Source organism: Vespa mandarinia, chromosome 11, assembly GCF_050613455.1.
Source record: "Vespa mandarinia isolate Hongniang chromosome 11, ASM5061345v1, whole genome shotgun sequence".
In the NCBI taxonomy this organism is placed as follows: Eukaryota; Metazoa; Arthropoda; class Insecta; order Hymenoptera; family Vespidae; genus Vespa; species Vespa mandarinia.
The window spans coordinates 416,856-437,859 of record NC_140820.1 but is presented as its reverse complement, the minus strand read 5'-3'; the positions used below and the strand labels follow the sequence as shown (position 1 = coordinate 437,859).

At 29.3% G+C, this 21,004-nt stretch overlaps 6 protein-coding genes across 10 annotated transcripts; 4 read left to right on the top strand and 2 right to left on the bottom strand.

The window, feature by feature from the left end:
• Positions 1-559: 559 nt before the first annotated feature.
• On the bottom strand, positions 560-1,991 carry Csl4 (exosome component 1 Csl4). 2 transcript variants are annotated; one of them, XM_035865679.2, is made up of 6 exons: positions 1,868-1,991; positions 1,494-1,722; positions 1,265-1,380; positions 941-1,189; positions 783-864; positions 560-707 (listed from the first exon to the last, which is right to left on the bottom strand). In XM_035865679.2, the coding sequence occupies exons 2-6, from the start codon at positions 1,528-1,530 to the stop codon at positions 595-597; spliced, it is 597 nt and encodes a 198-aa protein (XP_035721572.1). In that variant the 5' UTR covers positions 1,531-1,722; positions 1,868-1,991; the 3' UTR covers positions 560-594. The 2 variants fall into 2 exon arrangements, with proteins under 2 accessions (XP_035721572.1, XP_085516390.1); XM_085660264.1 differs by lacking the exon at positions 1,494-1,722 and having other exon boundaries at positions 1,868-1,966.
• Positions 1,723-3,484, top strand: mRpS7 (mitochondrial ribosomal protein S7). Of its 2 annotated transcripts, none has more exons than XM_085660263.1 (5): positions 1,723-1,804; positions 2,396-2,557; positions 2,665-2,896; positions 2,981-3,118; positions 3,256-3,484. In XM_085660263.1, exons 2-5 carry the CDS (start codon positions 2,550-2,552, stop codon positions 3,340-3,342), a joined length of 465 nt encoding a protein of 154 aa, XP_085516389.1. In that variant the 5' UTR covers positions 1,723-1,804; positions 2,396-2,549; the 3' UTR covers positions 3,343-3,484. The 2 variants fall into 2 exon arrangements, with proteins under 2 accessions (XP_085516389.1, XP_035721588.2); XM_035865695.2 differs by lacking the exon at positions 1,723-1,804 and adding an exon at positions 1,825-2,227.
• Positions 3,407-4,323, bottom strand: LOC118441375 (uncharacterized). The gene is made up of 2 exons (XM_035865677.2): positions 3,817-4,323; positions 3,407-3,737 (listed from the first exon to the last, which is right to left on the bottom strand). Exons 1-2 carry the CDS (start codon positions 4,145-4,147, stop codon positions 3,433-3,435), a joined length of 636 nt encoding a protein of 211 aa, XP_035721570.1. The 5' UTR covers positions 4,148-4,323; the 3' UTR covers positions 3,407-3,432.
• A 28-nt stretch (positions 4,324-4,351) lies between these two features.
• Positions 4,352-8,293, top strand: LOC118441363 (transducin beta-like protein 3). The gene is made up of 15 exons (XM_035865643.2): positions 4,352-4,521; positions 4,606-4,657; positions 4,740-4,953; positions 5,050-5,224; positions 5,304-5,474; positions 5,542-5,720; positions 5,800-5,999; positions 6,081-6,284; positions 6,390-6,579; positions 6,687-6,808; positions 6,871-7,029; positions 7,111-7,276; positions 7,377-7,601; positions 7,729-7,856; positions 7,941-8,293. Exons 1-15 carry the CDS (start codon positions 4,496-4,498, stop codon positions 8,154-8,156), a joined length of 2,427 nt encoding a protein of 808 aa, XP_035721536.2. The 5' UTR covers positions 4,352-4,495; the 3' UTR covers positions 8,157-8,293.
• A 314-nt stretch (positions 8,294-8,607) lies between these two features.
• Positions 8,608-13,108, top strand: LOC146872654 (pH-sensitive chloride channel 2). Its single transcript, XM_085660258.1, has 9 exons — positions 8,608-8,858; positions 10,807-10,996; positions 11,105-11,334; positions 11,451-11,533; positions 11,621-11,776; positions 11,949-12,104; positions 12,186-12,351; positions 12,464-12,650; positions 12,772-13,108. Exons 1-9 carry the CDS (start codon positions 8,776-8,778, stop codon positions 13,033-13,035), a joined length of 1,515 nt encoding a protein of 504 aa, XP_085516384.1. The 5' UTR covers positions 8,608-8,775; the 3' UTR covers positions 13,036-13,108.
• An 865-nt stretch (positions 13,109-13,973) lies between these two features.
• On the top strand, positions 13,974-20,381 carry LOC118441385 (kinesin-like protein KIF19). Of its 3 annotated transcripts, XM_085660254.1 has the most exons (16): positions 13,974-14,981; positions 15,189-15,216; positions 15,312-15,424; positions 15,996-16,073; positions 16,156-16,251; positions 16,320-16,523; positions 16,610-16,759; positions 16,956-17,171; positions 17,292-17,767; positions 17,841-18,016; positions 18,108-18,268; positions 18,358-18,571; positions 18,631-18,826; positions 19,511-19,657; positions 19,831-19,952; positions 20,240-20,381. In XM_085660254.1, exons 3-15 carry the CDS (start codon positions 15,323-15,325, stop codon positions 19,949-19,951), a joined length of 2,337 nt encoding a protein of 778 aa, XP_085516380.1. In that variant the 5' UTR covers positions 13,974-14,981; positions 15,189-15,216; positions 15,312-15,322; the 3' UTR covers position 19,952; positions 20,240-20,381. The 3 variants fall into 3 exon arrangements, with proteins under 3 accessions (XP_085516380.1, XP_085516379.1, XP_085516381.1); XM_085660253.1 differs by having other exon boundaries at positions 13,974-15,216; XM_085660255.1 differs by lacking the exon at positions 20,240-20,381 and adding an exon at positions 20,027-20,167 and having other exon boundaries at positions 13,974-15,216.
• Positions 20,382-21,004: the final 623 nt, after the last annotated feature.

The window sequence follows — 21,004 nt, the reverse complement described above, 5'->3', positions numbered from 1 at the left end:
AATATTATTGATATAAATTTGATATATTACATAAAATAATATAATCGTATACATTAGAATATAATTCATATATATATATAAACAAAAATTATTAAATTATTGCATATGCAAATTTTTAATTTATCGTATAATATTAGCTATATTATTATTTATTGGACAAACAGTAATGAAATATTGTTAAATAAGTTATATCAAATTTAGTATTTTTGTAAATTATATTTTAGGTCTGTATTCATTATAAAATGAATGTCAATAAAAACATCTAAGATGGACGTCTTCACTATTCAATCATATTCAACCAAAGTTCATTTTCCAAATATGTTATGTTCTAGTATTTCTCAATGGAAGTTTTAAAATTTTAAGAAAAGATTTAAATTTGATTGAAATTTTTCCAATAGAATTTTATTAATTTAGAGAATTTTTACTTGGAATAATTGTTCGAAATTCCCTATAATCTTTATATATCATTTTGAAATAAAGTTTTTAAATAAGAAATTTTTTTCAATATATTTATTTATTTATCTTTGATTCCATTTAACATTAATTTTTATAGGTAGAATGAAAAAATCTTATTCGTGTATAATAAATTTTATTTTAATATTCTGCTATAATATGTTCAGGAACAACTTTGGCAACTTTTCTATATTCTTTGTATAATGTCTTTGGACATTGCATTTGGGTCCAACTTATGGGTATCATTGCTACACCTGAAAGTTTATAAAAAAATCTATATAGAATACTAAAATAAGTATATTTTTGTGAATAAAAAATGATAAAACTACCTTCTTCGCTATGGGCTATCACTACTCCTAATTCATTCTCTGCTGTACTAAGTTGATAAGTATGTGCTTCTGTCATTGGTAACTAATTAATATATAAAAAATAATATATAGTTATATAGCTATGTAATTAGAAATGTTAAATTTTTATAGAAGGATACAACTCTTGCAAGAATAATATCTCCAGGTCGATAAGATTTATACATTTCCACCCTATCCTTGTCAATGGCACGTACATCCTCTTTCCTTAAAATTCCTCTGTATGGTCTTGTCAATACTACGTCGCCTATACATTTAATACTACACTTACAAAATCTTTGATTAACAATGGTAACCATTGCAGTAACAATATCGCCTGGTGCTGGTACTATACTTTGTTCTGTAATACCATGCACCTCGATAGTACGTGTCTAAAAAAAAAAAGCAGCATAAATTGTAATGTTAGAAAGAATAAAATTAAAAGGTCAAATCATTTTTATACATACATTTTCTTCCATAATAAATTTAACAACACCAACTATTTTAGAGTAAATATAACCTCGTTCTTCATATGTTCCAGCTCCTGATATAATAACTTTATCAGAAGCACACAATCTTTGTCCTAAAACGATCATTATTATGACAACAAATTTATGTGAGTTTATGGAAATAATTAAAAACTAAACGGTATTGAAAATTTTCCTTTGTATATAAAATAAAAAACTGTTCATTTACCAGGTACACAAATATTAAGAGCTTTGCCTTCATCCATTTTTGTAAATTACTTTTTATTATTATGATTTAAAAATAAATTAACATTTATAAATTTATAAAAACGTCTTTATTTTATAAACTTGTCAGATATATATATACTTTAAACAGTTTTGCAAACGAATGTACTTCATACATCCACGTGAGATCGCTTTAAGCCTACATACATCAGTTCGATTGCAAATAAAAGTTCCTAGATAACGAAACAAAAAAAGCTTTGTATCTTTTAAATATTTGTTAGTACTTAGGTAGAATTTAGAGAATAAGCATTTCTGGTAATATAGCAAAGTGCAATTTTTATTGTTGTAATAAATTTTATTGTAAACAAAAAAATATACCTTGTGCTTCTCTTTTGCCTTGATCTCTCAAATGAAGATTCCAATCGAGATTTTTTGACGCAACAATCGATAGATTCATTGCGTCCTCTACATGTGAAGAATTTAATTCTACACTTTCTTATCTGTGTAAAATTAAAAGGATATATAATATCGTCAATGTGGAATATTTTAAAATATTTATAATTAAACGAGAAATCTTAATATTCGATGGTCATTTAAGAATAATACAGAATATTATCGAACTGTTAATTATATATCTAATAAAATTGTTTGAGGCCAATATATACATATAATTATGTCAAATTTACGTTTATTTGCTACAAAAACAATTCATTTATTAAATTTATGTAAAGATCAAAGGTATATTAATGTATGGCATACTTTTAATATTATTTATATTTTGTTTGTATGATATATCCAAGTATATATGCTATAGTTAAAATTATATAGGATATATGTAAATATATTCAAAGAAAAAATATGCTTTATTTTTCTTCTATATAATAGCTTAAAATTTTATTTTATTAGATATTATAGTGTATTTCCACTTCGTTATATTAAACCAATATATAATAAGGAAGAACAACAAAATTTACGTGTATCAAACGAAATAAAAGAAATTGTTAATAAATCTATTAAACCAGCAACAACCACGGATACATGTTCAGTATTTTATGATAATATGGTAAAGTAAGTGCTTTCATCACAATATTTTACATTATACAAGAGTTATTTTTTTCTATGTTTATAATAATTCTATATCATTTTTTAATCCCTCATTTTATTCTCTGTTATAGTCAATTTACAAATTATATTATGAGAAAAGGAGATAAAAAATTAGCAAGATCGTTACTGGAAGAAACTTTTGAAGCTATTAAATTAATGCAATTACAGCATTATCATAAAGCTGATCCTAGTCAAAAAAATAATATTGAATTAGATCCAAAAGTAATTTTTAGTAAGGCTATTGAGAATGTTACACCAATTTTAGAATTAAAGAATCATAGAAAAGGTGGTATAAATTATAAGGTAATTTATATAAATTTGTTATTCTTTTGTTTTTATATATTGTTATAAGAAACTACGAGGTAATAATAATTAATTATATTTTAGATTCCTGTAGCAGTAAGTGAAAATAGAGCTAAATTTATGGCAATGAATTGGTTAATACAAGCAGCAAAAAGTAAAGATAAATCTGTACATTTTCCTCAACAATTAGCAAAAGAGTTTATAGATGCTTTTCATAAACGGGTTAGTATCAATTTTCTTTAATATAATTTTTATATTATGTGTATTTCTTTTACTATCATATGTTATAAATAATTCCTACAAGAATTTATTTAAGTACTATTTATTATCTCTTTCTTATTTCTATCTTTTTATTACAGGGTCGTGTTATTGTAAGAAAGCATGATTTGCACAAGGAATGTGATGCGAATCGTGCTTATGCTCACTTTAGATGGTTGAAGCAATAATAAAAATAAAATATTTTGTTTAATTAGATATATTTGGATATTATAATATGTACATTAAATCATTAACTTTAAAGTCTAAATATATAGATATTATTCATAATCACCTAATATGTTTGTTAGTTGTTCTTTATTATTAATTATACTGAAGTTTACATATAGTTTGAGTGGATATTTAAGTGATTTAATATATATTTTTTTAAAATGTTTATTTCCTATTGAAGAAGAAACGCTTTGAAGTGGTTTAATTTCATTAATCGAAGTATCTATGTCTATCCTTTTGCCCCATTTATTCACATATGCAATTTTTATAGATTCATTATCTTTAAAATATATAATACCAATTTGATTGGTAAAAAGTGTTCCAGTCAAGTACAGTGACAATGTAAATCCACTTACTATATAAGAAAAGAGCATTTTTTACTTGAAATAAAAATCCAAATGTTGGAATTACTTTTTATTATAATTAAAACTTACCTACAATTGATACAAAAGTAGCAAATACTTCAGATATTATGCTTCCTTGAGATAATAAAGCCATTAGTGGTATTATTACACCATTGCCTATTAACATATTTCGTTTAGATATATGATAAAAACTTACAAATTTTATATAAGAAAATCTATAGATTATTTCATATTCAGGATACTTCGATTCTGTTAAATTTTTATCATTGATTGTAGAAGTCTGTTGTAGAGTTTGTTTTTCTTTTATTGGAACCTGACATAAGAATTTTATATCAATCTTAACATTATTTATTCTATAAGCCGATCTCCGCATGCATTGCTTAATTAAGAGACCGAACATTTTGCTTTCTATGAATTTTACTTATACATAAATTATGATCGGCAATTTACTTTGTGTAATAAAAATAATTACGTTAAATAAAATTGTAAACTTAGCTAAAATTGTATATGAAATATATTTATTTATATGTAAGTCAATGCACAGTTATTGATGGGCTCTCTAGCGATGATATTCTGTACTAAAAATCTTACCAAATGAGTCTAACATCAATACGTGCACGTGGTTAATTTAAGTGTACAATCTAAGGCATCACATTTAAATTTAACATATTAAAATAACCCATAAGCAAAAACTATAATCTCCTAAGATTTTATATTGTTTATTCTTTTCTTTTTTTTTAATATAACAATGAGCAAAAATATTTTAAAGGAAGAGTAAGTTATATTATTTGTGATTACTGATGCTTTTTATAATTCTTCCTTCTTTATAACCTAAAAAATATTATTGTTTATTTCCAGTTTTGAAGTAGAATCTGTGTATGGTGCTTTTTACACAGGAGGTGATATTTATGTATGTTATAAAAACTTTCATTGTAATTAGTTTTAATAATTGTGAAAATTACAAAAAATATATATCGTTATTGTGTTTATAGTGGAATATTGACGGAAAACACATATTTTGCCAAAAATGCGGAGTTATATCTGTGTTATCAGTAGATACAGGTACTGTGATTCAATCTTTGGGAGCAACAGAGGAAGAACAAGAGCAAGATGAGGATACAATCCATTGTTTTGCTGTCAGCGATGACAATTTGCATATACTAGCTCACTGTAAAAGTAGTCTATTTAAGTTATGGAATTGGAAAGGTATTTTAAAAATAATATTTTTATTATTTTATTTGTGTACTCTTATAAATAAATTCATCTTGATATTATCTTCTTATGAATCTTATATTATTTTAGAAAATAAATTAATAAAAATATGGAAATCTATTCATAAAGGACCAGTTGTAAAGATTTCTTTTTTAAATAAAAAAAATTTGATGGCTTCGGGGGGAAGCGATGGTAGTATTAGGTTGTGGGATTTACAACATCATGCTTGCACACAAAATATCAAAGGAATACAAGGTGTTATTAGGTATATAATTACTATATTTCTATTATTTTCTATTATTTTATTTAATTAAACATGTTTATTTTTTGAATATTGATTTCAGTGTGTTAGCATTTCATCCTGATACTAAAAAAGAATTATTATTTGGAGCAGGCGACGATACCAAGATACATGGTTGGGATATTAATACTGGTCAGGAAAAGATTCTCCTTTCTGGACATTTTAGTAAAGTAACATCACTATGTTTTCATCAAAATGGCATCAACTTAATTAGGTAACGTATAACAGTATATTTTCATATTTCTATAAAATTAAAATTATGTACTTTTCAAAATGTACAGTTCTGGAAGAGACAGAGTATTAATTTTGTGGGACATTTCTTCTGCAACTTCAGTCCGTGTTCTACCAGTATATGAAGGAATAGAAGGGGCTTTTATTATACCAAATAATATTTCTTTTCCAAATTGTCCAGATAGAATTGAAGCAGATTCTATTTATGTAGCTAGTGCCGGAGAAAAAGGTTCGATATTTTTCATTTGAATATTTTCTTCTATACATTATTTAATAAATGAATAACATTTATATTTCTAATTGTTTAGGTGCTGTAAATATTTGGGAAATGAACACTGGTAGAAAATGTTATGCACAACAAAATTCCTTGGTATCTGCAGCCAAAGAGGAAGGGGGACTTTCCATTATGCATCTACTTTATAATCAAGTTATTAATAGCTTTGCTGTGGTTTCTGCAGATCATAATATAATTATACATTCTATGAATACATTTGAATGTACAAAACAAGTATGTTTTTATATATTTACAAAATATTTTCATATTGTTTATCATGTTTTGTTAATATGAAGAAAATTTAATATATTATAGATAGTAGGATATACGGATGAAATATTAGATATTGTTTATGTTGGAAATGAAGATTCACATATTGCACTCGCAAGTAATAGTTCAGATATAAAATTATATGAACTCAATTCCATGAATTGTCAATTACTTTCTGGTCATACTGATATCGTTTTATCTCTTGCTACAACTCCAGTCAATAGACAATTACTTATATCTTCAGCTAAGGTAATGAAAGTTTAATTCCTTTTTTCATTTTTCTATATCTATTAAATCTACTAATATGCGAATGTATATATTGCTAATATGTTATATTTATATTATTATTGTTAGGATAATAGTATTCGAATATGGTTTATGGATAAGGAAACAACTAAAATGACATGTATTGCTTCTGCTATTAGACATACAGCTTCTGTTGGCTCTGTTATTATTTCACAATTATCAGCAAAATTCTTTGCATCGGTCAGTCAGGATTCATGTCTTAAACTTTGGTCTTTACCTGAAAATTTGGCAACTACATGTAAGTTGATCAACAACATTTAAAATTTTAATGTAACACTACTTAAACAAAATATTACTACACACACACACACACACACCAAATTATTCAAAGGTTGATATTTACAGCTGAACATATTGTTGTGAATGCAACTCATACAGTGTTAGCACATCAGAAAGATATTAACAGTGTAACAATTTCACCAAATGATAAGTTCATTGCAACTGGATCTCAAGACAAAGTTGCCAAGGTAGTAACATATTAAAATATAGCATGACTTCCATATAATTAACTATTTTGAATATATTTTAGTTATGGTCTGCTGATGATCTTCAATTACTTGGTGTATTTAACGGTCATCGCAGAGGTGTATGGTGTGTACGATTTTCGCCAATCGATCAAGTATTGCTGACAACATCTGCGGATTGTACAATTAAGATATGGTCATTGTCTGATCTTTCTTGTTTAAAGGTACCTAAAGTTTAGACATTATGTTATTTATGTTTATGTAACATTTCTTGTTTATATAATTTTTTTTTTTATATTATCTAGACCTTGCAGGGACATGAATCCTCTGTTTTAAGGGCAGAATTTATGTCTCGTGGTATGCAATTGATTACCGCAGGTGCAGACGGCCTTTTAAAACTTTGGAGTATTAAAACATCCGAATGTGTTTGCACCTTGGATAAGCATGAGAATCGTGTATGGGCACTTGTTGGTTAGATTATTTTATATTATTTTACATATTCGATATTTGCTAAATATATATTTGTATAAGCTTTCTTTGATTATATTCATTTATTTATTTTTTTATCTAGTTAGTAAAGACGAAAAACATGTTATTAGTGGTGGAAGTGATTCTTTATTGGTAATTTGGAAAGATGTAACTGAAGAAAAAAAGACTCAAATTGCTGCAGAAAAAGAACGAATTATACTGGAAGAACAAAAATTAGCAAATTTACTTCAAGCGAATGAATTATCTACTGCATTACAAATAGCTTTGGAATTGGAGCGTCCATTACAAGTTTTAAAGATTGTAGAAGGTATAAAAAATATATAATTGTATTAATAAAAAAAAAAAGAGGATTAAACACAAAGATAAATTACTATAGTTAAATTATAAAAAAAATTTATATAGAAGTCTTATAATCTAACTTTACAATTATATAGGGATCTTAAAAGGAGAAAATAATGAATTAAAAAAAACAATACATGAATTGACACCTTCTTGTAAGGAAGCTCTATTGCGTTGTGCGGTTACATGGAATACTAACAGTAAAAATGCCCAAGCTGCTCAGGTATATCAAGCAACAATAATTAAAATACAAAATAATTATCTTATTTGTCTGAAACATAAAATTTTATAATTATGTAATTTACAGACAGTTATACATGTATTGACAAGTGAAATGGATATAGAAGATCTTCAAACTACAGGTCTATTGTCTTCTCTTGAAGGCATGATACCTTATACAGAACGTCACTTCAAAAGATTGACTCGTCTTATGCAAGATCTACATCTATTAACTTACACTGTTAATAGAATGAAACCACATATTACATTAAATGGTACAGATAATATAAGAAATGTTACTTAAATAAATCCAAAATAAACATACTATTTGGATTCAATGTACATATTTATTACATTTTATATTAATTTAAATATCATAAATGTAAATATTATAAATATATGTAGTAAACCAAAGCAGATAAAAAAATTATCACAATAGAAATTTATTGATTTCAATTTATTTTGAATATTAAATTTGCAATAAATAATGCTGATATAAATAGTAAAATGTGCTCAAAAAAAAAAAATTAGAGAGAGTATGTAAATGTAATTACATTAGTATATTAAGATGATGTAATAAAATTTTATAATATGAAATAATTATTACTTTATATAAGTGGATTATATTCTCTTACTTAATATTTTGAAGATTTAATAATACTTAAAAGAATCATGTATCGTAAGAGTTTACAATGTTAATCTTTAAATACACGAAATAAGTATGTGTATGTAGAATAATTTCATCTGCTTGTATGTGTCAGTGCATGTGTATTCTCCAAGCAGGAGAGCATGTAAGTAGGAGCCAATGTTTGGCTGGTGTCTGTTTTCCAGTAAATTTGCTCACCCAAGTACTTACATTTGGTTTCAAGCAAAGATCAGTTGATGACTACCGGTAGTACAGTTAAGTGGTAAAGAAGTTGAAAATGACTCTTGGAGGAAGAGTTTTTTTATTTGTGTTTCTTTTAAATTTCCTACCAAAAGTATTATTTGCAAATGTAGCTGATATGTAAGTAGAATTGTAATTATAAACCTATTATATTTTTTTTAATAAATTAATTGTGCTAATCATAATTTCATATTTCCCTTGATTGCTTTATTTTCTATATTTATTTATATTCAGACACTTCAAATATATTTTTAATATTATATAATATTTTTATAATATGATGCTGAATTACAAATGTTTTTAAAAATTTTATATAAAATTCATTATAATATAAACATTTATTAATATTATATTTCTAACGAATTATGCTTTAGTGGTATTTCTAAGCTTACTCGCGTATTAATACGCGTATAGAATGATATAAGAATGAGAGTTAATAAGGTTTTGAACTATAAGTATCTCAGTTGAACTTTGTAAATAGCTGATACGTAATAGTTTTACGTTGTAGCTACTAAAGCATTTTATTGTTTTCAACCATTATATTTATCTGAATTTCTTAGAACAGCTAATATTGCATAAATTTCATATTATACATATACGTATGTATAATGTTATTTAAATAATTTATGTTAATTCATCATTGAACAGTAATTATTTTTATCAATAAATTTTAATAAACTTTGTAAATTGTTATTGAAGTATAATGCTACTTGATGAATCTGAAAATATTTCGATTAAGTTGTAATCATTTCGAAGTATATTATTCATTACTAAAATCTATTATTTGAATTATTATTATTTAAAGGATAATTTATTATAACATTATAACAAACATTTATTGTTAGTATATATTTAATTAGTAATATGTATAATTTTATGAAAAAAGAACATATTGTAATGTATATGAAAATAAGATGTTGTTGATTTATTCTCATTTGGAGTCTGGCTTTTCAATAGAAAATAAGAATTGACTTGAAACCACTTGTTTAAACAGAGGGATTTAAATTTAATGTTCACTTTATCTTCTTTCAATCAAGTAGCATTGATCAAATTTTTTAATATCGTTATCATTGAATATCATTGAATGAAAAATACATTAATAAAATATGTATTAGATTTGAAATAATATATTTTTTTATAACATTTGTAATTTAACTATGTTTTCACGAAACAATGAATTTAAAGAAGATTATATAATATTAAAAATATATTAATAATATTTTCTTTTTAATCTTTATCATTTTAAGAACAAAGATATCTAAATATTGATAACTTGTTCAAACAGCATAAAATGTGATACTGTAAACTCTTGACATTACACTAGATAAGAAGCTACTCTATATTTTCTTCCTGTTAAAGATTTAAGAATAAACTACGTCATTATTTAACGATCTTTATTTTTCTCCCGCGTACGCGATGACATACTTGTGGGTCTATATGCAAAGACGATAACGTTTTATAATGAGCAAATTATCCTATACATATTTGTTTGACATTAAATTTATAATCTACATTGTTTTTTATTTAATGCCAAAATTATATGATATTTTAAGAAGTAAAATAAATTATTACTTATCTATTATTTAAGTTTTACTCTTAGAAAAGTCTAGATCTAACATTTATCTTCTCCGTTTAATTCTCCGCGTAGATTCAATAGTACGGAAATTCTTTGTATATTGTAAGAGAGTCACATGCACCATGCTTATGTCATCTGCATTGTTACAAAGCAGCAATGAACCATTCTTTCAAACAGATAAGGTCTAGAATATTAATTTGAAGACCTTTTCTATGTATTATTCTCGTTATGTTAATTCTTTCAGAACCAATACAAGTATTATTATATCTATTCCTATAATTCAATTATATATATATATACAAAATAGATATAGTATATATATGTGTGTGTGTGTGTGTATATATATATATATATGTACCAATTATTATTTTACGAATATTTTCTATTATCTATAGATATATGTTCCTTCTAAAATATGAACTTTATAAAAAATCGTAATATTTCTAAACCAGATATTATTTTGTTTTAATATTTTTATCCTTTTTCTCACAGAGCAGGAATTTGCCCAACTATGAAAATTGCTGGCAGTGTTACACAAACTGAACTTTTACAAGAATTAACCCATGATTGTCGTTACGATAAAATGGCTAGACCACCGGGTCAAATTAATTCTTCTGATCCTATAAAAGTTTATACAAGAGTATACATATATATACTTAGATCAAATATGGCTAAGACCTTGGTAATGTAGATATTATATATTTTATTTTATTCATCAAACATTTTCTAAGAGCATTATATTTAATACGAAGTATGTAGAATTCTCTTAAACCATTATATTATATTATAGCAATTTGGTGTAAATATGATGTTACAATTTCGATATGTGGATAAACGATTGGAATTCTCAGATATTGCACCAAATTTAACTCAAATATATGGCGGAAAAGTGGCACATGATCTAATTTGGACACCTTCCGTGTATGTAGCTAACGAACGAAGTTCTGCTGTTGTGGGAAATAGTGTTAAAGATTTGCTAATCTCCATTAATCCAGCCGGAATGGTCGTTTTAAATACCAGGTATATGAATATTTTCAAATTCTATACCTGTTCTATACGTAAATATAATAATTGTAATAATTTATTAATGTTTTTTCTTTCTTTTTTTTTTCCTTTTTTTTTTCTTTTTTCTTCAGAATGGAGGCAATTCTTAATTGTGGACTTCGTTTAGAAAAATTCCCATTTGATGTACAGGAGTGCCCACTAGCTTTTGAAAGCTGTAGGATGTTATTTTTGTTGTTTTAATGCCACATGAACTATATTGTTCCAGTCTGCTGCTTGGAATGAATGGTATTTTTACCTACAGGGACATACAATGTACAAGATATGGAACTGGTTTGGGATGATGAACCAATTGTGCTTGCTGATGAATTACATTTAACCGAGTATAAACTTGTAGAAAAATGGGTAAACCAGTCTCAAGTTTCATATACCACTGCACAACAGCATTACGGTCATTTTGGTAAGTATTTAGTTAAGCAGAAAAAACAAATCAGGTATCAGCTATCCAGGTATTTACAAATAATAGATATGGATAATAGATGATAAAAAAAAGTAATGGTGTCATTACTTTGCAGTCTGTATAAAAAATAATTTTAATTTGATATAATATATTATCATTCTCATCATTTTAGCTGGTAATTTCAGCTCAATTACCATAACATTTAAGTTAGCTCGTGAAATGGGATTCTTCATGATGGATTATTATATACCATCCATATTAATTGTTGTTATATCTTGGGTATCCTTTTGGTTACACATGGATGCAGGTCCTCCTCGAATTGTTTTAGGTATTTTATAAAGCAATAATACTGGCTTCTCATATGATATTAAAAGGAAAGATTAATATAAATTAATATAATTTTAAACAGGAACAAATACGATATTGACATTTATGACTCTTGCATCTAAAGTAGAAAATTCTTTACCAAAGGTATCTTATATAAAAGCCAGTGAGATTTGGTTTCTTGGTTGTACAATATTCTTATTCTCAGCTATGGTTGAATTTGCATTCGTAAATACGATTTATAGAAGAAAGTATGTATTATAATATTTTCATTCATAAAATTAATAAGACCTTTTTTGTCACTTGAAATAAAAAATAGAAGAATAGTAAATAAAAGTAAAATTGATAAATATTTTCGAACAGAAAAAATGTGCCATTAAAAAAGGTGAACAGCAAGTATATACTTAAATCCACTTTAACTCCAAAATTAGCAAGGAAACAATTTCAAAAGAATACGGTAGGTTTAGAACGATCGCGTTCTTGGTCTTCGCTCGACAATGGTAATATCAACGAACAAGATTATTCAAGCCAAAATTACCTCACTGTACACGTAAGTCTATGTATTTATAAAATTTTCTTTATATTATATATGAAAAGTAATTAAAATTAGTTTCTATTTAAAGTAATAAGCAAAAATTTCATCAAACTTTGACCATTAACGTATTGTGTAGAGCTTTCCGAGTACAATCAATATACCTTCGGTAAAGATCGAGGAAGATAAGGATCAAGAATGTTCCGTGGGGAGCATCATGACGATCGACAGTACTCCACCGCCGAAACCTTTTACAAGACGGCCGACTCTAGCACAATTACACAATTTCACAACTATGACGCCCCAAGAAATAGCTCAATGGATCGACCGACGAAGTAGAATAGTCTTTCCTGTGGCGTTCATCATATTTAATATTCTATATTGGTCTTTTATTTGGATTTAAATATCTAATATTTTCTCATTGCCTGTAATTGTTTTAAGAAATACAAAGAAACGCGAAAAATTGTTCTTCAAAAGTTGTCTCGTCTTATAAAAAATGATGAGTCGCCGATAATAGGGATCTGAAAATATGAAGTATAATATGCATTACAAAAATAATTTACATACGTATATTTTGCTATCAAATCTAAGCTATCCGGTAGAATTTAAATTGTTAGATCTTATCAATACGTATATTGTTTAATTTGCTATATAACAGATCTTATTAAACTTATATAACAACATCTTATTTATTCGGATATATTAACATTCAAATATTTTGTATAATAGTGATAGTATAATAGTAAATAGTTGTGAGATTTAATCGCCAAAATGTTAGCTCCCGATAACAAAGTAAGAAAGAACTTTAATGCAATTTTGAATGGATTTTACTCTGGCATGATTCCATACGAATCCTTTTTGTAACAAAACGACAATTTGCAAGAGTTTATTTCATAAATATTCAAAAAAGTAAAAAGAGAATATTGAAGGTCGGTACTTTTTTTTTATTTATCAAGAGTTTTAAGCGAGGAAACGTGCGTGTCTCACGCAACATCTTTTTATAAGTGAAAATCACCATTTTTCTCAGGGTGCAAGCAATTACTTATTTATCCTTCTATATTTTCTTTATTCCTTTATGCATATACGCATAGACAAGCATATAGATTTTTCTTCTAACTTTACAATAAATTTATTTTTAAGAATTTAACAGTGTTAACCGCATACACTTATGTATGTATTATAAATCAAATATACGATTCGAAAGATTCCGCGAGAACATCGTAAATTGCAATATTGAAATTTTATGGAAACAAAATATCGCCAGTGTGAGACGACGCTTTTGTGAATGAAGCGCTCTCTCTCTCTGTCTGTCTGTCTCTCTCTCTCTCTCTCTCTCTCTCTCTCTCTCTCTCTTTTTCTCTATCTATCTATCTATCTCTTCATTTATTTTTTCTTAGGACGTCACACATGATATGGCCAAAAATTTGATGTCACTCTAAAAACATTTCGTTCGAAGCTCGTCGCATAATGCCAACTAATGTTCCACATACGTAATATCGATCGATCGTATCTGACCGTCTAGCTCTGACCTCGATGCTTAACTTTATTCAGCATTGATTATTTTTGTCTCTTCGGAAGAATAGTAAAACCGCATAATTATGCGTAGTGCAACCATAAGTACTGGTTAATGACCGTAAAATCATATAACGTTCGGGCATAATGCTAAAACGTAATGTTTATTTGTAACTCGACACGTGAAAGGACACGTCAAACAAATCATTTATGATCGGCGATTGATTTATGATTATCGAACTTTGAGACAAATAATGCTGCTTTCGAAAAATAGAACTCCTCCGTTTTTCTCATTATCTCCAAGCCAATCGAAATATAATTATTGCTGGAAAAAATATTTTTGTTCTTATGTCTCATCTTTAACGCAGTCATGTTTTGAGAATGATTTCAACTATCGAAGAAATAAGGAACACGTGACTTTTGATAATTCAAAGTTAGCAAGTGATCGATGGAAGAATGTTTAAATCGTATCCTTTTCTTTCTCGAAAAGTTTCAACGTAGTAGAAAGTTCGTAATTCTTAAGGGTAAGCAGTAACTCGTAAGCTCACACGTTTCTCCAGAGGGTGGACAGGTGCGCGCTTCAGTCGGCCGTCTGACCTCTAACCGATAACGTGCGTTAAAATATGCTCAAGTGAAACGTTCTTTTACCGCTCGAAAAGAAAAAAAAACCTTATAGAATTAAATAACATTTTCGAGCCTATTATGAGAAGATACGAATTCAAGAGATTCTATTTTTTTCGCATGACTCACTCGTTATTTTTCACACGTTCTTCTGTCACAAATAATTTTCCAAATTTATGAACTTTAGTTAATTAAAGGAAAAACCTTAGAAAAGTGGTGCATATGATTATCTTTCTGTTTTGAACCATCGTTTGTAAAATATACAAAAGGAAAATACGATTCGCTTTTTAAACTCTTTTTAAACTCTTTATAACATATTAATACAACACTTTAATAATTTTGTTCTACGATCAAACCAATAAAGAACTTTTAGGATAATAACGAAAAAAAATAATTATTAATATGAAAAAATTTGTGCCATAGGAGAAAGAGAGTAAAAAGGAAAGAAAAAGTACGTTTTCTATGATACTCGAGCTGAAAGATTTTTTTGATCTTACTATCGTACAACTTTACTTTATTAATTTATTTATCGTATTACGAATTAAGAAATTAGTAAGATGACGCAGTACAGTAGCAGTGGAAGTAGCAGTAGCACAAGTAGCAATGGCCATCGTGATTTTAAAGATCGATCATCGAAAGCGATCGAAGAAAAATTAAGGGTGGGTAAATATTAATATATACCTCTTTCTGATCTCTAGAATCGATGAATAAAAACAGTCTTCTTTTTCCCTTATTTGTAATATAACATCAACGACTTTTAAATATTTGATCGAAGAACATAAATCGATCATATTCGTAGTTATCTTTTGGCATTGCATTAAACCTCGCGATCGATTAGAATTGGTATGATTTTAATTATTTAAGAAAAGTTAATACGAAATGATGAAAGCAAATAATTTATCGGCATATGCTTGATAATAGCGTGACAGACGCTATGTCGCATGTATCAAATGAGAAAGACGTAATAAAAAATTAAGCATGGGTCGTTGCGCTTAATCCTGTGCATATGTGATAGTAAAAGAATCGCTTTGAAAAATTGCTGACAAATTACCGATAAGTCCAATGATTTGTTAATAATTTAGAAATCGACGATTTTATATCTTTTTCTTTTATTTTTTTGCAAGATTACGTTCTCAGATTTCATCATTTCTCTTATTGCCTCGTGTACATACTTCGAACTTATGTATATGCATAAGACAATAATCAGTTATAACTTATGTTATTGATTAGGTCGCTGTACGTATAAGGCCCCTTACACCAGGCGAAACTCTTACAGCAGGTAGAACTCTTCATGCTATTAACGATAAGGTAAGGAATTGACATTAATTAAATTTAATGATATAAAACGGAAATATAAAAACGAGAGCTAACGAGATATAAAAATATGCAGATGGTTATGGTAGAAGAAGTGGTCGGTGAGAAGTCAAAACGTTCTTTTCCACGACAATATCTTTATGACATTGTTTTTGGCGAAGATGCAACACAGGTAAAAAGGTTTATTACAGTAAGAAAAATTGAACTGAGAAATATTAAAATAAAATGTTTACCAAACAGGAAGTCGTGTACGAAGGTACAACGAAAAATTTAGTCCAAGATGTTCTCAATGGTTACAATGCTACGGTCTTTGCGTATGGAGCTACGGGAGCTGGAAAAACGCACACCATGGTTGGGACCTCGTCCGATCCAGGGATCATGGTTCGAGCTTTGAACGACATTTTTCTAACGACCCAGAAACTAATGAACAACGTAGAATTTACTGTAGGATCATCGATATTACATAATTAAAGATTTTTTTTTTTTTCATTTAAAGATTAAAATTTAAGTTTGTTTTTTTAAATTTACAGGTTACTATGTCATACGTAGAGATATACAATGAGAACATCCGCGATCTGTTGAACCCTACCACAGGATATTTGGAGTTGCGTGAGGATTCTCGAGGTCGCAACGTTCAAGTTTCGGGTCTTACGGAAGTGTCTACTAATTCGACCGAGGAAGTAAGTCGTGGAATTTTCCCCCAAGTTATACCTATGGATGAAATCAATCCTTAATGGATTATTTCGTAGATCGAATCTCGTTCCCTTGAACGAACCTAAGCACGCGTAACTCTTTGAATGTGTAACTTGACACGACGATCGATATCATCGTTGAGAGATAATTATTTATTCGTAAGCATGTTTCGTGTATCGACAGGTCATGCAACTCCTTCACAAAGGCAATAAAGCAAGAATGGTAGAGCCGACGGCTGCAAACGAAACCTCTTCGAGGAGTCACGCTCTCCTTAGTGTCACAGTCAGACAATCCTCTTCTCCTGTTAAAGAGTCCGGGCAACGTCTTCGCACGAAATTGAAGCAGGGTAGACTCTTCATGATAGATCTCGCTGGTTCGGAGAGAGCCAAACAAACTCAGGTGCAGGAGACGCTTCAAATTCCTTCTCAAATCACAAATTAATTCTCTTCCCGTCTACGGATTATCTTTTTATCTAAGAGATTCTTACGAATCCAGTTAACATCGCGTTCATGTGTTTAGAACAAAGGTAAACGTCTTCAAGAGGGTGCGCATATTAACAGATCATTATTGGCACTGAGCAACTGCATCAAGGCATTATCCGGTGGAGCGAGATTCGTGAATTATCGTGACTCCAAATTGACCAGATTGCTTAAAGAAGCTCTCGGTGGTAACTGTCGTACCGTTATGATAGCTCATGTTTCACCAGCGAACGTGCACCGCGATGAAAGTAAAAACACTTTGAATTATGCGGATCGAGCGAACAAGATTTCGAACAAGGTAGAAAGAAATGTTCTTGACGTTAGTTATCTTCACGTTGCCCAATATCAGGACATAATCAGTGATCTGAAGAGCGAGATATCGCGTCTGCGTAATAAAATGAAGGAAGATAGGCCTTCGGATAGATACGAGGAGAAGGAACATGACGGTCATGGTTCAGATTTCAGATCTTTGAGAGAGAAAATTGTATCCGCTTTTAAAGAACAAATGCGCTTGAGGTAATACTTTCAGTAAATCGACATTAGAAAAAATAATTACTTGCAGTTTCATTTAAAAATGATCGATAAACAGGAAGAAACTTATGGAACTGGATAGTCATCTCTTGGGATTAAACATCGCTGCGGAGCAACAGCATTCGATAATCTCTCAGTGGGAATCGAGGAACAATAGAGTATACGGGTCGAGTAGAGATTCGGTAAATCGTCGTCCTGGAACGGATTATCAAGTGGAAGAAGTCGATGACATAGGCAAGTGTAGGATGTCTCATTATGGAAATAAAAAAAGAAAAAAAGAAATCAGTACCTTTTAAAACGAAGATTCAAAATATGTCGTTCTTAGATCTTCTAGAGGATATTGATTTCGAAGATGATTCATTGGTACAGCAGGCTTGGGCGGAATTGGCAGAGATTTCGAAGGAACAGGAAAGGTACGTTGAAATGCGCGCCGTTACGGAAAAGGAGCTAGAGGCTTGTAGGAAACGAAGTGCCGCGCTAGAAGACGTAAGTATCGTATTAAGTTTATGTTATCGTGATTAAGAAAAAAGAATATAAATTTGAAAAAACAACGAGAAAGATTATTTTTCTTGAAGGAACTCCCATCCCGTATAAATTCGGACGAAGAACGTGAGCTTTTAGCATTGATGTTAAAAGTTCACGAACTGGAAGCAGACAAAATGATGCTTCAGAGCGAGAGACTCGTGAAGCAACACGAACTTCGAAGACGAGAGCTTCTTCTTCTTCGTTATGATCGGCAAAGGCAAATCTCTGATGAGATAATCACAAGACAGAGACGAATAATGGAGGGTACGTTATAATGAATCGTTTAATATAAATCTCAATATATCGATCTTTCAATTGAACAGATGGACGTCTGACTCTGCCACCGGATTTACAAAATCTTTATGCGCTCTATCAACAAGAGATACAAGCTGCTACGTATGTAGACAGTAATCTGGCAGATCTGACATTCTCATCCCTGGCATTTGGAGCTAAACTTCCACCTATATCTAGTAGATTGAGTTATGACACTTTTAACAACGACAGCAGAATACCAAGCAGGTATGAGCAATAACAGGAACCGATAATATGAATATTATCGATTAGGTTGTTCTTTTTATATAGCGTGTTCGTAGTTATTGAACGCCTTGATATTCTATTGCGGCAAAGTAGTCATGATTATTCATAAAATATGTTAGCAAAGTTTACTCCGATAAAAAGTATTTTTACCGAGACTCCAAAGTTGCACTAGTTGCAAAAGTATCTTTATGGATTCTGAAAAAAACAAGTGTACAATAAAGAAAATTCGTCGGTGACCCCTTTTTTTCTGTGCGTTATCGATCGTATTGCATAGTAAGTACAAAGTAATACTTTCCAACTGTGTAAACTTTTCTTCCCTTCGTACATACAAACGCATCATCGATTTTTCACCGCGTTTTTATGTTTACCTAGCATATTACACATTCACTCACGATATATCGAAAAGAAAATGAAATAGTTTGCGCATCGACAATAGTACTACGACGCAATCAAATGTTCTTTTAAGGATTTCTAACAACGAATGACGTCACTTTGATGTACGTTAATAATAACGTTATATATATATATATATATATATATATATATATATATATATATATATATATGTGCGTGTGTGTGTATATATATATGTATATATGTATGTATGTATATATATATATATATATATATGTGTGTGTGTGTGTGTGTGTGTGTGTATGTAATTAGTTCTACAGATTCTGATTGGGATCAATCGCCCTTACCACCGATTCAAGAACCACTCGATGTGGAAAGAGTAATGGGTCCCGTAGTACAGCCTTTAATCTCTCCAGCAGTTCTCTTCCCACCGATTCCATCCTCAAACTCGAGAAATCAGTAAGAATATAGTGGGCCGTATGTTTTCCGTATGAAAACATACGGTTATTTACTTTGAAAGTATTATTATAAATTAACAATTATTTTTTCTTTCTTCTTTTTTAACATTGACAATATCGATTTAAAGAGAAACGAAAAAGGCATTTATTACTTTCGATTTTTATATTGTAAAGGATTAGAAAACTCCGACGCATAGCCAGCGACGATAGCATGGATTCTGTAAGATTTTCACAAGGAAACAATATGCGATATAATGCATTAAGAAGAACGGATGAACGAGAAACGCCGAGCTGAAGTAAGCATGAATTATTTTTATAAGACAACTCGTCGATTTGTTTTATTCCAATATTAATCGATTCATACTCCAAGGAAGTAAAGCTGACCATAGTTGTATGACACGATTAGATAACGATAAATGTCCAAGTGAATTTAAAATTTCATCGACGAGATGATATATACTTTTTGGATCGATTGTACAGAAAATATTGAAGGACACATCATTTCTTTTACGAACATTTAAATATTGCTTAAATCATTGCTTCGATCCATTCGAACATTCCACTGATCCATTATTCATTTCAGATCGAAGCTGAATTTTTGAGACTTTCGACGTCTTTCACGCGCCGTATTTTCAAATTTACGGTGTTCCACGTGCTCAACAATCGCCTCTTTGTCGTTTTGATTGATGATTTGATTACTGGGCCTGATCGCTATACGACTGCTTCTCAATCTTCTACGAAGTATTCTAGGATCGTTTTGAGGATCAATGATCTCACGGAAGATATTAAAAGCACGAAATCTTTCCCGAGGATTCATGTTCGGCGAATGTGCTTGTTCCCATATTGACAATGTCCAATCATTAAATATCTCCGATGATTTACTACGATAGTTGTTCTCCATGGAACGCTTATAATTTCTTGATAATTTGTTCTTGAACTCGTCTTTTTTATCATCGTTCGTTGTCTAAGAAATGATTGTTGATCGACCGTTTAACTTAACAATTATAAAAGATGATATTTTTCATGAATAGTAATTTAGAAACGGGTTGGACGATTCTAATATATAAAGCGACTATTAAAAAGAGATACTCTCACTTTTTCAACGGAGGAAGATGTAACTAATTTAATAGAATCTTTCTCGTGTTTGTCATCACGTACTACTTTCAATTGAGGTAATTCGATCGTCTTGTCTTTGGTCATCGATGTGTATGTCATCGCGTTGTCCCGGTTATTCGATGGAATCAACCATTGCTCTAAGGTCGAATTTTCAATATTCCACATATTCAATAGCATATCCCAATCTTTTTTTCTGTCTTTCCAGTATGTTATGGTCTGACCGAATATCAAA

Bases quoted from the DNA above. Each gene is read 5' to 3' on its own strand.
- Csl4 (XM_085660264.1), bottom strand. From the start codon at position 1,946: ATGAATCTATCGATTGTTGCGTCAAAAAATCTCGATTGGAATCTTCAT. The intron at 1,381-1,867 runs GTATATTTTTTT...TGATCGTTTTAG, and splicing joins AGGCAAAAGAGAAGCACAAG to GACAAAGATTGTGTGCTTCT. The intron at 708-782 runs GTAGTTTTATCA...ATAAACTTTCAG, and splicing joins GATAGCCCATAGCGAAGAAG to GTGTAGCAATGATACCCATA.
- mRpS7 (XM_035865695.2), top strand. From the start codon at position 2,163: ATGTCAAATTTACGTTTATTTGCTACAAAAACAATTCATTTATTAAAT. The intron at 2,897-2,980 runs GTAATTTATATA...ATTATATTTTAG, and splicing joins AAGGTGGTATAAATTATAAG to ATTCCTGTAGCAGTAAGTGA. The intron at 3,119-3,255 runs GTTAGTATCAAT...TTTTTATTACAG, and splicing joins TAGATGCTTTTCATAAACGG to GGTCGTGTTATTGTAAGAAA.
- LOC118441375 (XM_035865677.2), bottom strand. From the start codon at position 4,147: ATGTTCGGTCTCTTAATTAAGCAATGCATGCGGAGATCGGCTTATAGA. The intron at 3,738-3,816 runs GTAAGTTTTAAT...TTTCTTATATAG, and splicing joins TACTTTTGTATCAATTGTAG to TAAGTGGATTTACATTGTCA.
- LOC118441363 (XM_035865643.2), top strand. From the start codon at position 4,496: ATGAGCAAAAATATTTTAAAGGAAGA. The intron at 5,225-5,303 runs GTATATAATTAC...TATTGATTTCAG, and splicing joins GGAATACAAGGTGTTATTAG to TGTGTTAGCATTTCATCCTG. The intron at 7,602-7,728 runs GTATAAAAAATA...ACAATTATATAG, and splicing joins AGTTTTAAAGATTGTAGAAG to GGATCTTAAAAGGAGAAAAT.
- LOC146872654 (XM_085660258.1), top strand. From the start codon at position 8,776: ATGACTCTTGGAGGAAGAGTTTTTTTATTTGTGTTTCTTTTAAATTTC. The intron at 11,777-11,948 runs GTAAGTATTTAG...TCATCATTTTAG, and splicing joins ACAGCATTACGGTCATTTTG to CTGGTAATTTCAGCTCAATT. The intron at 12,352-12,463 runs GTATGTATTATA...ATTTTCGAACAG, and splicing joins AATACGATTTATAGAAGAAA to AAAAAATGTGCCATTAAAAA.
- LOC118441385 (XM_085660254.1), top strand. From the start codon at position 15,323: ATGACGCAGTACAGTAGCAGTGGAAGTAGCAGTAGCACAAGTAGCAAT. The intron at 16,252-16,319 runs GTAAAAAGGTTT...TTTACCAAACAG, and splicing joins TTGGCGAAGATGCAACACAG to GAAGTCGTGTACGAAGGTAC. The intron at 18,269-18,357 runs GTAAGTATCGTA...TTTTTCTTGAAG, and splicing joins GAAGTGCCGCGCTAGAAGAC to GAACTCCCATCCCGTATAAA.